Genomic DNA, 15665 nt, shown 5'->3' with positions numbered 1-15665 from the left:
CCCCGCCTGGTGTCCTACTCCTCATCTCCCCGCCCGGTGACTCCTCGTGTCTTTCGCTTCCAGGAGCAGGGCACCCCATGAAGCCGCACCGCCTGGCGCTGACCCACAGCTTGGTCCTGCACTACGGGCTCTACAAGAAGATGATCGTAAGTGGCGCTTCTCCCGTGGTCCGGCGGGGGCCACCCCCCAGGCGGCGTTTTTTTGGCTTTGGTGGGCAGCTGCCAGAGTGGGCATTTTAGGCTTCACCCTGTGTGACTAGCGCAGGAGACCCCACACTGTCCTGCTGACTTCCATGGCCTCCATGTTCGGGCTTGGACTGCGTTAGCGAGTTCTTCACCGCTTGCTTGTGTTGCTCCCTCTCCTTCAGCTCTGCTTTTGGCACAGCAGGTAACAGTTGTTGCAGATGAGGCTTTAAGCGGTCTCAGGCATTCTCATCGGCCTGAGCCCCCACCATACCACCCAGAGCTGATTTGAAAGGCACCATTGCTGCTTGTCAGTGTCTTGTTCAAACTTACAGTGCCATTCTGGGAGCTGCAGCAGTGCCACTGGGGACCCTACGTGAAACTTTTTAGCATGTAGTGATAATCAAAAAGAAAAGTTAACTTTTTATCTTTCAATAAATGAATCACAGAATGATTTGGATTGGAATGACCTTAAAAGGTTGTGTAGTTCCAATTCCCCTGACATGGGAAGACCTTCCACTAGACCAAGTTGCTCCAAGCCTCATTCAGCCTGGCCTTGGACACTTCCAGGGATGGGGCATCCGCAGCTTCTCTGGGCAACCGGTCCCAGTGCCTCCCCACCCTTTCCATGAAGAACGTCTTGCTGATATCTAATCTAAACTTTCTATTTAACCCCGTTACCCCTTGTCCTGTCACTACAGGCCCCTGTAAAAACACACCCCACCCCAGCTTCCTTGTAGGTCCTCATCAGGTACTGGAAGGTCCTATAAGCCTGGAACCTTCTCTTCTCCAGGCTGAACAAGCCCAACTCTCTCAGCCTGTCCCCATAGCAGAGGGGCTCCAGCCCTCTGAGCATCTTCGTGGCCTCCTCTGGACTCGCTCCAGCTGGTCCATGTCCTTCCAATGTTGGGGGCCACGGAGCTGGACACTGCAGGTGGAGTCTCACAAGAGTTGAGTAGAGGGGGAGAACCACCTCCCTAACTAGGTGGGGGATAATGGAATATCACCATGAGTGTGTGGCACCCCTCTTTTGAAGTATTTGATTTCACTGGATGCAAGTCAGATCGAACCGTGCTCCTTTCCTTAGCATCCTTTCCGCTTTTCTTGCAACACATGCAAAGCTCTCAGCAGTACAGGCCATGTAACTCAGTGCCTGGCAATACAACATCAAGGCAGGAATGGAAAAAGTCATCTACCATTCTTCCCCATGGTGATGTACAGAACATGCTGCAGCTACTGATTGTGTTGGAGCAGCTTGTTTTGCCTCCTGTTGGCTCATTCTCACTCTCGGTGTGGCAGGGTTGCTTCTGAGCTGTTTTGGACTGTTGGGCAATTTAATTCCTGGGCTGGCTGGCATGGTTCCAGGTCATGCTGTCTGATCCAGAGGACAGGTGTAGCTGCTGCTTATTGTCTCCATGGCCTGTGATCTGTTAGTGCCCTGGGGAAAGGCCCCTACCCAGAACATGACCCTAAGGAAGGATATAGACCGGTTGGAGCGAGTCCAGAGGAGGCCATGAAGATGATTAGAGGGATGGAACCCTTCTGCTATGGGGACAGGCTGAGAGAGTTGGGGGGATTCAGCCTGGAGAAGAGAAGGCTCCAGGGAGACCTCATTGCAGCCTTCCAGTACCCGAAGGGGGCTACAAGGAAGCTGGAGGGGACTTTTTACAAGGGCCTGTAGTGACAGGACAAGGGGTAACGGGTTTAAATAGAAAGTGGGGCGGTTTAGTTTGGATATCAGGAAGAAGTTCTTCCCAGAGAGGGTGGGGAGGCACTGGAACAGGTTGCCCAGAGAAGCTGTGGATGCCCCATCCCTGGAAGGGTCCAAGGCCAGGCTGGATGAGGCTTGGAGCAACCTGGTCTAGTGGAAGGTGTCCCTGCCCATGGCAGGGGGGTGGAACTAGATGATCTTTAAGGTCCCTTCCAACCATTTAAGGTCCCAACAAACCATTCTATGATTCGAAGTGTTGTAGGCTACAGCTCCAGGTAATTCTGGATTATGTACATACATGAATGTATTTATATATGTACGTATAGGGACATACGTGCATTTATGGTGTCTTTTCATGGGAATTGCCTCATTAAAAGAGGTGAAGAGTGCTTCTATCACAGTCACCACTGTGATGAGCTAGCAAACAGGGGAGGGGAGGGGAAAGAAAGGCACAATACCATCATTTCACTGATCTGTGAGGGATGTTGTGACTTTCCCCTGTCCTTCCTCTTTATCCTCATGCCTCCTGTGTGCATTCTTCACCCTCCTGCAATTCAGCACCGCTTCGTGTGACGCTCTGCAAACCAGCTGCTTCCCCTGTTGCTCATGAGCCTGAACTGGATGACCCTGGAGGTTACTCAAAGGCGTGCGCCCTCCAAGTGATTGGTGAACTCAGTCATAGATTGTTGCTTGCACTTGTAGGGGATTGCACATAACTGGTACTAGTCGAGGTTATTTTGAGGCTGTGGAGAAGAAAGCATGATCAGCTTGTCTCAGTGCTGTGTTCTCACATCTGCAGCACTCTTTAGGGATAAATAATGAGCCGCTGGGAAAACAGTGATTGTGCAGAGCTGTCAGACAGAAACATACAAATCCAGTCCCTCTCCGGCTAGACCAGACACTTCTCCAGACTGTGATTAGCTTTCCAGGCTCCCTTGTCCCTACTGTTAAGCAAAACCAACTTCACATCCTCAAAGACCTGACTAAATTATTTAGCTGTGATACCGAAAGAAGCCTGTCCTTAAGGGGCACTTCTCGAGAACTAGAGAATTGGGTGATGTTAAATACAAAGTTATATGACTGTGGGCACAAGAGAGTGGAATTAGACCAGTGGTTTTTAATTCTGGCATGTTTACAGCATCTTCTCCACTACATGGGCAGAACAAGGTGTAAAATCTCTGCAAGCATGACAGCAGTACAGCTTTCCTGCTTTTTGTTTTTTACGGCAGAGTCTGAGCAGCCAAACTGAGACGAGTTGGGCAGAGGGAGAAGCTAGATCTCGGCTGCTTTGTTGTTATCTCTAGCACCACGCAAGTGCCGAGTGTTTGGCCTGGGCTCAAGTTCAAGCTCTTCCGCTGCCAGTGGGTCAGCTTGTGGTGAGAGACTTGTAGCCTGAGCGAAAGCAAACAGAAAATAAGCTGTCCCAAAACTAAAGCACGATACCAATTTTTAAAGGAAGGTGCTAAAATGGACCAGCAGAAGAGTTTCTTGATGCAGTATATACTGCATATATACAGTTCTTGATGCAGTATATACACCTGCAGCGTGGTGACCTGCTGTTGTGTTCACAGGAGGGTGCAGCTGGAGTGCACTCAGGGCATGTGGAATCTTTGCAGGATTTACCTTTTGGATTTTTACTGTAAATGTAGGAAGTTCTATGAATGACTTCCCTAGAGCTGGGATTTTTCGTGCAGAAACAGCAAAAAGCATATTCTGACATAACACTTCTAAATGTCAAATCCACGTCTGAATGAGGCAGAGCTGTACGCTTCGCCATATTTTTAGTTGTGAAACCCTTTTTGAGGGTTTTATTTTCCACAAGGTGCCACAGTGAAGCTGAAAACCGCAGAGGAAACTTCATCCTGAACAAGCAAATAAAAGCGGGGATTGTGGGTCAGTTGTGGCCATAAAAGCACCTGTTAACTTGGTGTTGCAGTTACATCATTATCTGCCTCCTCCAATAAGAGAATGCTATCCTGTCAAGCCGGGCTCGCCTCTGCACCTTTCCCAGCTTCTCTGTGGCTGAGGCACACAAGGACGCAGCGAACCAAGGCTCAGTGCTGGTGAAAGAGGGAGTGTTGTCCTGCTGCTCACCTTCCCTGCTGTGTCTTGCCACTGCCTGCCTGGTGCTGGAGGCTGTCGGATCCCTGCGAACCAATGCAACTCAGTAACGCCGGGATAGTTTCTTGTGGAGTTAGCAAAGCGAGGCAGCTGAGTGCCAGAGCTTGCTCAGGAAGGTGGGTGGGAGCAGAGTGAAGGGTGGAAGGAGACAGGTTTCTTCTTCTGCCAGCAGCTGAGCTAGTCTTGAAGTTTTTGGTCTTTTTTTCTCCCACTCCCCTTTCTGTTTTGAAATTACATGTCCCTACTTTTTTTTTTTTTTTGTCCAAGAGAGCCTCTGAATATCCAGTGAGAGCTATTTCTTCTCTGTGAGGATACTTTAGTGTTGGTTTTGGTCTTGTTTGATTTAATCAACTGCCTGGCTTCCTGGGAGGAACCTGTGCAGAGCCCTCGTGGGGAATAGACTTGCCTTGGCCCTTAGGTGTAACGGCTCGGGCTTCTGAGTCGCCTCATCCTCCCTGTTTGAGTTATCAGGGGCAGCAGCCTCTGAGAACCACCGAACCCCACACGCCTACGTGGAAAACACTGCACCACGTGCAGATCAAGTCAGGAGGGGAGGTGACGGGTTTGTTAGGGTATATCGTGTCTCTGAAAATTAAAGTTTCCCCTTAGCCTGGGAAACAGGTGTGTTCTTGCAGTTGCCCTAGGAAATTTTCCCTTTGGAGACAAGCTGGTGCATCTTACTGTTTTTTTCTTTTTATAAAGCCCATGCTTTAATTAAGAGAAATTGGGAAACACAAAAAAGATCTCATACTGATTTCAGTGCAACTTTAATTTCCTCTTGCCAGGTATGTGGTGTTAATTTTGAACTTCCTGTTACAGCAAGATATGGGCATTACGTGCCAAACTGGCAAGCCTGTATTGTCACAAGATCTTTAATCTAAATCCATCCAGTTCCCTGATCATTTTTTCAGCAGTCTTCCAAAGGAAACAATCCTTATGCAACTCTTCTGTCTGTCCGTGAGCATTCTCCGAATAACTTTTGAACCTATTGGCTCATTCCAGGCAAATCTGACAGAGGGATGGAAACCATCCCCATATGAAGGTCTTAAAATTGTATGAAAGCTGGTGACAGAGAAGGGAATAGTGCCCTCCGGTGAGGAAAAAGCTGTAGTTTCAACTCGGCTGTTTTCTGCTGGCTTGCCCAAGTGGGGAGGTGTGTGCAATGGGGAAAGGAAGACAGCAGAGAGGATGTGGCAAGAGCTGCAGTTATTATGAAGTAGGGGACGGATTTATGGCTGAAGGAGAAAATTTGGTAGGAAAGCAGGCTTCATGGAGCAATTTACTGAATTTAAATTAATCCAAATGTCAGGAGCCAGTGTATTGGAATGTTTTTTGATATACCACACACAGGGTGTTTGTTGATCAGCTTGAGATTTCTGACAGCTGAAGTAAATGTGTGTTTGCGTGGGAAATAAGTCTTGCCTTTCTCTCCTGAAGGTTTTCAAACCGTACCAGGCATCCCAGCATGACATGTGCCGATTCCACTCCGAGGACTACATAGACTTCCTGCAGCGAGTGAGCCCCAACAACATGCAGGGGTTCACCAAGAGCCTCAATGCCTTCAACGTGGGTGATGACTGGTGAGTGCTCTGGGCCTCCTGCGAACCCACAGTCGGGAAGGGTTTTTTTGTGTTGCTCATGGCCACATGGCCACAGAGCTCTTTTGGAACATGCCATTTCTTTTTTTTAACCAGAATGAGGTGTGTGTCCCTCCTGTGTGTATCAGATTACCGGAACCTCCTTGATTCCTTTCCCTTTAGATCTTGCAGGCCTCCTTTCTAGATCTGTATTTAGGCTGTAAGCTTGTTGGGTTAGAGACTGCATCTCTGCTTGTTCTTGCAGAGCCTCCAGTTCTTGAACATACTAACTTTTTTTTTTAAATAATTGCCCATTGTTTTACCTATCTTCATATGTGCATGTTAAATTAAAGACAGCTTTGAGAGCCTGGTTTTCAGGTAGAACTGAGGAGATACTTGTGCTTCTGTACAAAGCTACATGAGATCTTGTTGGGAATATTCAGTGCCAGTCTTTAGTGCCTGTGAGAGATGAAACTTGAAAGAAATGTGTGGCAGGGCTCTGTGGGTGACTGAGGAAGTAGCAGTGTGGGTGAGGATTATAAAGGCTGTTGGAGAGTAAGGTTGTTCTTATGTATTCTCTGGAAGGGAAAGCTGTAAGTACTCCATGGGAGGAGTTACATTAGCTAGGAAATGGTGTTATCCCAGGAATATACTAGTGCAGTCTGGGTTTTAATATTTAGGCTGAGAATGAGAGGACTGCTCTATAAGCTTGCTGCTCTGATGATCAGAAACCATCTTTTTATCAGAATTGAAAGGGGAAATAAAACCCCACAGTCTTTAAGCCGTTGCTTGTGCATGAATGTGTGACATGATGCTAGCAAGCTGGTGACACGGGGCTCCATGTCCAGGGTTTTGTACTCCCCTGGTGCCTGGGCTGGCTCTGCCTGGTGGGATGGTTCAGAGATTGTGCGCTGAGAAGCAGAGTGGGGGCAGGATCTTCCAGATACAGCCCAGGGGGAGAAGTGCAGGAGCAGATCAGTCCCCCCCTCTCCTGATGCAGTGTCTCTCATCATCTCCTGGCTCTGGGGACATGTCAGCAGGGCTGCAGGATGGACACCAGCAAGCCTTGGGAGCAGTCTTTTTCAGGACTAGCTTGGAAGCTTTGGTAATCATTATCCAATTTGCTGTGTTTCCCATTGTGTTTGCTGCCTGCCGGTACTCTGTGTGTCATAAGCAGGGTCAGAGTGATCCCAAATTAACTGTTTCACAGAGAATGAGTTTTGATTTGACTCAGCTAATGGCCGTGGACATTTTTCTCCAGAGCAAAGCCAGGAATAAACAGGGAGGAATGAGAAGAGGTTCTGTGTTTGAATCGTGGTTTCTTTTTCAGCCCAGTGTTTCCAGGCCTCTTTGAATTTTGCTCTCGCTATACTGGGGCCTCCCTGCAGGGAGCGACGCAGCTGAACAACAAGGTAACGGAGCTGGTGTCCTTATCTTTTGAAATACAGGCGGAAGCCAACTGGTGTTCAGTTTAAGGAGAACCTCGTGGGTTTGTTCTGTAAAACAACGTAGCGAGCACTGCTGTGCTGCAGTGTAAATACCTAGTGCTGTAGGGCTGTTAAGCTTGAGACCATTCCTGCACTGTCAGAGGCAATCATTTCATAGATGTTTAACCCGGAGGGAGTCAGAGGATACTAATGCTGCATATACTGAAGTCACAAAGTACTCTGTGTTGTAGAACGAACCTTGGGTCTCCAGTGAAACTAGCTTCTGGGAGACCTCAAGAGCACTGCTGAGTCTGTGCGTGGAAATGCACTAAATGAGACCACGCAGAGGGTCTGAAGGAGAGGGTCCCTCGAGAGGGTATTAAAAAAAACCCCAAACTACTGAGGTTTGAGTCTTCAGAGTCCTGATGAAGGTCTAGTGAGTGTAAAGAACAAGTGCAGGAGCATGCTGTATGTGGCAGGTGCTCTGCCTGCAGCTGGCTGGAGGGGGAGCAGTGGTGGTGGGAGATGATCCATTCTGGTCTAACAGGAAATGTAGAGCACAGGACTAATCCAATATGGCCATGAGGTAACCACTGTTGGCTGGGCTAATGACCAAGATATGGAGCTTTGGAAAGGCCTCCGTAGGAGAAGGCCAGATGGGTGTTTGTGGGCCACAGAGCTGGGCAGGTTCAAGTGGGTGCACTGGGGGAGTGGGTGCAAGGCTGTTACCTTAAACTAACTTCTCTTTCCTGTTTTTAGATCTGTGATATTGCAATAAACTGGGCAGGGGGCCTGCATCATGCCAAAAAGTTTGAGGTAATGAGGCAAATCTGCATATTCCTTTGTCTTTTTGAGGCCCAGGCTGTGCTGATCTCCTTCTAATGCTAATTGGTTTTCTCTGTCTTGCAGGCTTCTGGTTTTTGTTATGTTAACGACATAGTTATTGGCATCCTGGAGCTGCTCAAGTAAGGACGAGGGGCAAGTGCTGTACTGTGTGGTTTCCCTCTGCTGCCTCCCTGTTCTCTCTCTGTTTCCCCCTCCCCTCGTTTGCCTTTCTAGAGTCCAGAAAGGCCAAGAACTTTATTTTTGTCCTGGCGTCCTCTTTAGGCACAAGAAGGGGTGCTTGAGAATGGGAATATCTGACTCTGGTTTTGTTGCATGCAGCTTAAGGGATGCAGGAGAGTTCTTCAATTCTATTTCTCATCCATCTGTGAAATACTCATTTCAGGGTCTCCTGAGTCTGGCGTTTTGCCACAGTGAGCCTTTTGTAGTTAAATACAAATTATGGCTCACTGGAGACAGTTAAATTACTCGAATCTTTCTTGATTTGCTTGAGTGGCTTAAGAACAGGACTTGAGCAACACGTGGATGATCAAAGGACACTTACTTGGAGTGGAAAAGAGATTTTTTTTTTTTTTTCTTTCTAGAAAATGAAAAGTAAATTCAGGATGGGAGGAAGAGTTAAAGAAATCCATTCTCTTTCTTGGATTCATCTGTGATGGGGTTTTTTTGAGTACTTTCAAATGCCTGCCTTGTCACAGAATCTGAGACAAGATGTTAGGGAACTAGAAAAGCTTTGGGTTTGACCAGACAATAGTTAAATGACTGGTGGCAAGCTTACTTGCTTTCAAAGTCAGATTTATGGGATGTGCTGGGGTTTCTAGTACCTCCTTCCTCTGCCAGTGTTCCTTGCTCTGTGTTTGGAACTTCAGGTCTCCACTGTGTATCTCTGCATGCCCATTTTCTAGTCTCACGGGAGTTCCACAGACCAGAGGCTTCAAATAAGCCCAGTTATCCCTCATGGCCGGTCATAATATGTCCCAATTCTTTTGTCCCGTGTTTTCAGGAACCACTTCTGCAGTGGGTGGCTGCATACTTGGGTTTGCTTCCCACCCTGGGAGTGCTGGAGTGCCTTTGCCCTTAGAAGGTCCAGTGTGCAAGGGCTGTGTGTATGCATCCCCTTTTTCTCCTGGCTGTCAGTTGTCTATGGGACAAGTAATCTGGGTTGTCTTCAATAGCTTATGTCTCTCTTGGGAGACTGAGGTGAGGTACTGGTCTGCTAATCAGCACCATCAACCAGTTTGATCAGATCACAGCAGACGTGCTTAAAGCCAGGGTTCCAAGGTGGATGGCACAAACCACATGGTCCTCTTCTCTGTTTCGATGTTGTCTTGTTTTTTTCAGGTCCCTCCCCAGTCCCCTGGGGTTTTGGCATGGATGCTAGATCCCCTGTTGTTTGGGCATTGACCAGATGCAGTACTTTCTTGTGAGAAGTTGGAGAAGTTCTCTCCAGCTGAGCAGGCAGCTCTAGAGCTGGCAGGCAGGGATGGCTTAGGACCATGTCTCCAGTGCTCGACAGCACATCAGCTTGACCGTTACCCCAGAGCATTTACATGTGACAATCTCCACTTCTTCACCCTTTTTGTCTGTGACCCTGCAGGCTGCTTCTCCAGGAAATTTAGTCCAGCCTGGTGTTCTTGGTGCTAGCCAGCTGGGACATAGTGCTGCCAGGACTCTGGCACATGGAGGAAATAAGTGTTCCTAACTCCTCCTTGGCTAGCTTACCTCTCATTTCCTGATGCAATTAAAAATCGCTGGAGCTCTTAAAGATTAACTAACAGCATGTTCTTTGTAGAGGAAGCGAAAAGCCACAACTTTGCAAGACCCAGGTGGTTAAAATGGGTTCTCTTCATCATGTGCTTCCCAAGACATTTCTGGTGCTATCTGAAAAACCTTTTATTTTAATACTTGTTTCCAAGCACATCAGAGGAAATGGTTTTAGTGGTGGGGCATGTTTGACTGTATACAGATGTGTTGTATTTGATGTGCCTCAGGTGGGACAGGTCAGTTCTTTTGGCAAGTGGGCGTATAGGTGGATGTTGGTGGTGGTTTTTAGAGTGCCAGGCGATGCTGAGGCACGTGAGGAACAGTGAGACTGGTGCAGTGCAGACAGTAATGCTGGTTTTCTTCCTGTATTCAATAGATACCATCCGCGTGTTCTGTATATTGATATCGATATCCATCATGGAGATGGCGTGCAGGAGGCTTTCTACTTGACGGACCGTGTCATGACTGTGTCCTTTCATAAATATGGAAATTATTTCTTTCCTGGTACAGGTATGTATTTTCTCTTATGGTGTGAACTTGGCCTTGCTTCAGAATCCTTTGAAAGCTCTGCTGGAGTGTAAAAGTGTAAAACAACAAAATCAGAGCTGCAGGGAGAAATGATGGAAGAAAGGGCATGGGAAAGCAATTAGCAAGGAACAGATGTATTGTTATTTGTAAAAAAGAGGCATCCTAGCTAAGTTAAGAGATCCAGGCCTCTGAAGTCTCAGAGCTGTTGTGACTCTTATGTCTTTCCCTGGCCAGGAGACATGTACGAAGTTGGCGCAGAGAGTGGTCGTTACTACTGTCTCAACGTGCCTCTACGAGACGGCATTGATGACCAAAGTAGGTGTTTCCTGCCGGTTCCCCTTGCCCAGGCGTTTGCTGGTCCTTCTGCTCCACAGCCATGACCAATCGTATCTCTTCCTCCAAAGGTTATAAACACCTCTTCCAGCCAGTCATTAATCAGGTGGTAGACTACTACCAGCCCACCTGCATAGTACTGCAGGTAAGAAAGCAAGTCTCTGTGCATGTGTCCATACCTTTTGGAGGCTGTAGGTTGGAGGGGGCTGCTATTGATGTGTTACCTTCTGTTCCTGGGGAATCAGGGTTGGTGTGTTCTAGCTGAGCTGCTGTCTGTACCCGCTGGTGAATGAGGGTGGCCGGGGTGGAGATGCTGATGTGTGTCTGGAAAGCAGTGCCTCTGCAACAAAAACTCAGTTGTTCTTTTTCTGTTCCACAGTGTGGTGCTGATTCTCTGGGTTGCGACCGTTTGGGTTGCTTTAACCTCAGCATAAGGGGACATGGGTAAGTGCAGCGGGGCTGGGGCAGAGCAGTTAGCTGAAAGACCGTCCGTTAGTCTGAAGGCCTCTGAGTCCTCAGCTGTAGCCCCCCGCCCCCCCCCCAGCCACACCAGCAGGTTTCTGGGGGGGTTTAATTCTTGGGTGGCAGGAGGAGGGTCTCGGAATGGGGCTTTGTACAAGGTGCTGCAGAGTGGTGGTTCCCAGGGTAGCACGTGGTTCAGGCTCCCTGGGTGGGAGCCCTGAACTCCAGGTGTATCACACCTGCCATGGTGGTGTTCGAGTGCACGGTGGCATTTCTGACACGTGAATGTGTGCTGCAGTTAACAGCTCTGGCATTTTTTTGTTTGGGGTTTCTAGGGAGTGCGTGGAGTACGTGAAGAGCTTCAACATCCCCTTGCTGGTGCTGGGAGGAGGTGGTTACACAGTCCGCAATGTGGCACGGTGCTGGTGAGTCCTTTCTCTGATGATTTGAAGGTCACTGGTTAAGCAGTCGCTGTTGGCTTTGTCCCTGCATGCACCACGTAGCTTTCTCTGGGCTGACCTCATCGTATTCCGTATTTCAGGACTTATGAAACATCATTGCTTGTAGATGAAGCAATCAGTGAAGAGCTCCCATACAGCGGTGAGTTGGAGTTCCGTTTTTCCTCATTAGCTGGGCTAAAGCATTTGTTACATCAACTGAAGAATTAACCTTTCTGTTCTGCATTGAGCACAGATAAGACCAGGGACAAAGTGACACAGGGCACTTGCTGGCCTTAGAGACGGCCTTAGTTGTCTCCTACCACCCACTCGTAGACTTTGCTGGGCAGACACACCCTTACGGTGTCACGTTATCATTTAGTTTGGATCGTTTCCTGTTCAGTGACCTGAGCGTTACTTTCGCTCGCCCTGTTGTTTCATGTAATTCCTCGTGGTCACATCCTACCACCCACTCGTAGACTTTGCTGGGCAGACACACCCTTACGGTGTCACGTTATCATTTAGTTTGGATCGTTTCCTGTTCAGTGACCTGAGCGTTACTTTCGCTCACTCTGTTTCATGTAATTCCTTGTGGTCACAGAGCTGTACATCACTGAGCTTTTTAGGGTCTGGTCACTCCTGCCGTGGTGGGAGAGTGCAGAGCAGTGCAGGCTGGCTCCCCTGCCTCCGTGCTGTGACACTCTTGCTTGTTCCATCACAGAGTACTTTGAATACTTTGCTCCAGACTTCACCCTTCATCCTGACGTCAGTACGAGGATTGAAAACCAGAACTCCAGGCAGGTGAGTGCTTGCAGCCTTACTGCAGTATCAGCTGTGTACTTCCAAAACCCTGGGGTTGATGCTGTGTCCTGTGAAACAGGTAGAGCCCAGGCAAGGAGATCTTGTGGGGCAGAAAACTGACAACAAGCAGAACCTTTCCTCTGCAATGTCAGAAAGTCTCATAGCACTGAGATCTTGCAGGGTTGCCTTACTGATTTCTACATGCTTGAATCCCAATGATGGAATTAACTCTCCCACCTCCTCTGCTCTGATAAACAGCTTTTTGCACAAATTTTTGTTTCTCATGGCCACCACATAGATGATGCAGGCAAGTAGCAGTGCTGACAGCTGCGACTCTGTGTAGCCTGCCAGATCACACTGTGGTGATCCCTCTCTGTTTTTCCTATGCAGTACTTGGATCAGATCAGGCAGACCATATTTGAGAATCTGAAAATGCTGAACCATGCTCCCAGCGTGCAGATCCATGACGTCCCTTCTGACTTGCTCAGCTACGATCGCACAGATGAGCCTGATCCAGAGGAAAGGGGCTCCGAGGAAAACTACAGCAGGTACCAGATCTTTTTCTGGAGAAATGGGCTTCCATTTCTGTCCCTGCTAGGATGGGCAGGTGATGTACTGGAGACCGTCTGTTTCCTAGAACAGATCCTAAGTCACTTCTGAGTCTCTGGTTTTATCCAGGGAGCCTCTCTAGAAACACTTGGTCTCACATAACATTTCATGGGCTGTTTGGGTGCAGGGCGTCTCCTGACCTTTGGCAGCGTGATCTAGGCATTCTTCTCTGGCTCTCCTTGCTGACGGTGGTTGTCTCTTCCCACAGGCCTGAAGCTGCCAACGAGTTTTATGACGGTGACCATGATAACGACAAAGAGAGTGACGTTGAGATCTGAGGGCTCTGGTGTGGGGCTCTAGACTGTGGGGGTTCCTGCGTTGGACACGGGTGCTTGGGGCAGATAACTGGGTCACATTGGAGCCAGTTAGCCCTCCTTTCGTCTTTCATTGCATGTATTGGCATCAGAAACAACACCACTGTAGGCTTCTGCTACCTGGAGAGACAGAGTGTGTTCCTTACTTTCCACCACACGTCATGGTTCCAGCTGTCACTGCTCTGGGAAATGGATATTCAAGCAACGCTCGGATCTGTGCTGCATAGTGGCTGGCAGCCCTGCATCTGCCTTCAGAGCCTGACCCATGACTCCCATACAGGCTCTGCCAGCAAGGTGGGAGCAGAGCAGCTGGGCCTTCCATCTCTCCTCCTCTCTTCGGCAGTAACACCCAATACATCTCGCTCTGCACTTGGGTACCCAGTCGACTCCTCTGAAGCCTACACTGAGAGTTGTTTCCTGATGTCCCTTCAACCATCTGCTGCTCCACAGCTCAAGGAATACTACTCAAGAAGACACAGCCAGTTGTGGGATAGGCGTTGGGAGTATCCCTGGAGCAGGGAGCAGCTTAATGGAGTGGGATGGCAAAATGTATGCAGAGCATAATCATCTTCGTTCCCCCCCCACACACTCAGTTTTGTGTTCACAAACAAGTACTGCAACACTTTGCCAAGTTGGACCTAACTTCCCTCCCTGTTCTCTCTATTCTTTGAGAGGCTAAAATCACTGCGGAACAGAGGTTTGGCTGCCAAGGTCAGTATGTAGTGTGTCTTGCACTCTAATGTAGCTTCCAGCTGTGTTTTCCAAGTTCACACATGGCCCTCCTGTGTGTTAGCAAGAGATGTGGGCTGCTGGCTCTCAGTGGAAACCATTCCTTCTTAACTATGCCCCGGAGACATCGCTCTGCTCGTGGGTGAGGGCAGCTGCTTCCTCCAAGTCCTGTCTTGCCCTCACACAGCAGAGATTTCTCGGCCATCCCTCAAATCCCAGACTTTGCTGCTCTGTCTCCTGAGTTGTGACCTGGTACCTGTCGTGGTTTGGGGAGGCAGGAGGGGTTTAGCCTCTCTCTGTACTCTTCTGTTTGTTTACTGATGTCTTTAAACATGAAATGAAGAGGCGGTATTTTTCTTATTAGACCTGTTGTATGCCTGTTTAATGCTCACACCCTTTTGGCTCCTGTCCTCCCAAGGCTTGAGAACACGCGTATCGTCCCCAGCAGGGCAGCGTCCTTACTCCGCCATCTGAATGAGTGGCGGGCGTTCAGCTCCTCAGAATCCGTGCTGGTGAGTGGTCGGCGTCGGTGCGCAACGAGGAGAGCGCGCTGAATTCCCTTACGAGAGGACACGTGGATGGATGCTCCTGCTTACGCCTCTGAGCCCAGTAAAAGCTTTGCAGGAAGCTGCAGAGCTGATTCAAGAAACCTTTCCCGTAATGGTTTAAAATACCATGGTTTCTTTGAGTTGCAGTTTCCCTAAGAGCCTGCCTTTCCCAGTCTCGCTTTCCTAAAGCCCTTGCTGGTGATGTTTGGTAGTTCACGGAACTCCGGCGTGAAGTGGGCAGTAAGTCAGGGTTACTCCCACGAGGTGCCCGGAGAAGGAAGTTGTGGTAGCATTAGACATGGTGTGAAGGATGACTGAAGGCTCCTCTGTGAGGAATGACTCTGGATGAGGATCCATCAGCTGGGAAGGGAGAACTGAGCTGGGAAAGGAACCAGAAGGTCTGTAAACCCTTGAGTGTCAGAGAGGGTTTCTCCAAATACCAGAGGAGCATCACCAAACTGGCAGGGGCAGCTCGAAAGGAGGAGGTTGCTTTTCACTCCCTCTGGTTGAGCTGTGCAAGCTTTTGTCAGCAGGTGCTGTGAAGGTGGCTTCAAAAAGGGCTGAGGGGGGGGAACAAAATGAGGGTGGTTGTTACAAAGGTGCTTGTGGGCGCCAGCTGTTGGTGGCTGGGTGAGTACAAAGCACTGCTGTGTGCTTCCCCTGGGCTTGTACCCTTCCTGCGTGGCATTTGGGCACTGCAGAGTGGGTGCTGGGCTAGGTGGACCTCGCTGACCCCTGTTTGGTCGGCTGGATTTGTGTCTAGTTCTCCGTAGCTGAGAAAATCTTCCTTGCCCATCAGAAGACAGGGAACGCTGCTGCACTGACGAGCCAGGCTTGTGAAAAAGAGGTGCTTGTGTCCAAACAGAAAGTTTCCTCGGTTTATTCCAGTTCTCTCGGCTGCTGTCATCACTCCCTGTTGCAAAACTGACTTAGAGGAGCCATCCAGGCTCCCCCCTTGGGTAGCAGGAAGTGTTTGCTTTTGGGAAAAACGGATTTTCCCCAGGTACTTCTCCCTTCCCTGTGAAGATGGGAATAACCTTCCCTTGCAAAATCTGCAGCCAGCTCTTCCCCCCAGCTCTGTCTGGGCAGTTCTCCGAGTGCCCCTCTGCCCTGCCTGTGAGACGGGGCTGGACAGTGGGAGCATCGTCTTCTGCGTTTGAGTTGTGCTGGGCAGTGGCCAGGAGACAAGCTCCGTCTGCAGAGATTTTTATCTTCCCTTGTATTTCCCCGCTGCAGCAGAGCTCGCAGCCTCAAACCGCGCGCTCCCCTCGCACCCGAC

The 15665-nt window shown here is 49.2% G+C and overlaps 1 protein-coding gene across 1 annotated transcript; it reads left to right on the top strand.

The window, feature by feature from the left end:
* The first annotated feature begins 62 nt into the window (after positions 1–62).
* On the top strand, positions 63–13098 carry HDAC3 (histone deacetylase 3). Its single transcript, XM_010152035.1, has 14 exons — positions 63–146; positions 5452–5594; positions 6922–7003; positions 7778–7834; positions 7928–7983; positions 10002–10135; positions 10388–10468; positions 10558–10631; positions 10866–10930; positions 11284–11373; positions 11490–11548; positions 12107–12186; positions 12577–12734; positions 13004–13098. Exons 1-14 carry the CDS (start codon positions 78–80, stop codon positions 13071–13073), a joined length of 1218 nt encoding a protein of 405 aa, XP_010150337.1. The 5' UTR covers positions 63–77; the 3' UTR covers positions 13074–13098.
* The last annotated feature ends 2567 nt before the right edge of the window (positions 13099–15665 follow it).

This window comes from Eurypyga helias, unplaced genomic scaffold, assembly GCF_000690775.1.
Source record: "Eurypyga helias isolate BGI_N326 unplaced genomic scaffold, ASM69077v1 scaffold36035, whole genome shotgun sequence".
In the NCBI taxonomy this organism is placed as follows: Eukaryota; Metazoa; Chordata; class Aves; order Eurypygiformes; family Eurypygidae; genus Eurypyga; species Eurypyga helias.
The sequence above is the reverse complement of the archived record's forward strand: the minus strand, read 5'-3'. Positions and strand labels throughout refer to the sequence as shown.

Bases quoted from the DNA above. Each gene is read 5' to 3' on its own strand.
- HDAC3 (XM_010152035.1), top strand. From the start codon at position 78: ATGAAGCCGCACCGCCTGGCGCTGACCCACAGCTTGGTCCTGCACTAC. The intron at 10,469-10,557 runs GTAGGTGTTTCC...CTTCCTCCAAAG, and splicing joins AGACGGCATTGATGACCAAA to GTTATAAACACCTCTTCCAG. The intron at 10,931-11,283 runs GTAAGTGCAGCG...TGGGGTTTCTAG, and splicing joins CTCAGCATAAGGGGACATGG to GGAGTGCGTGGAGTACGTGA.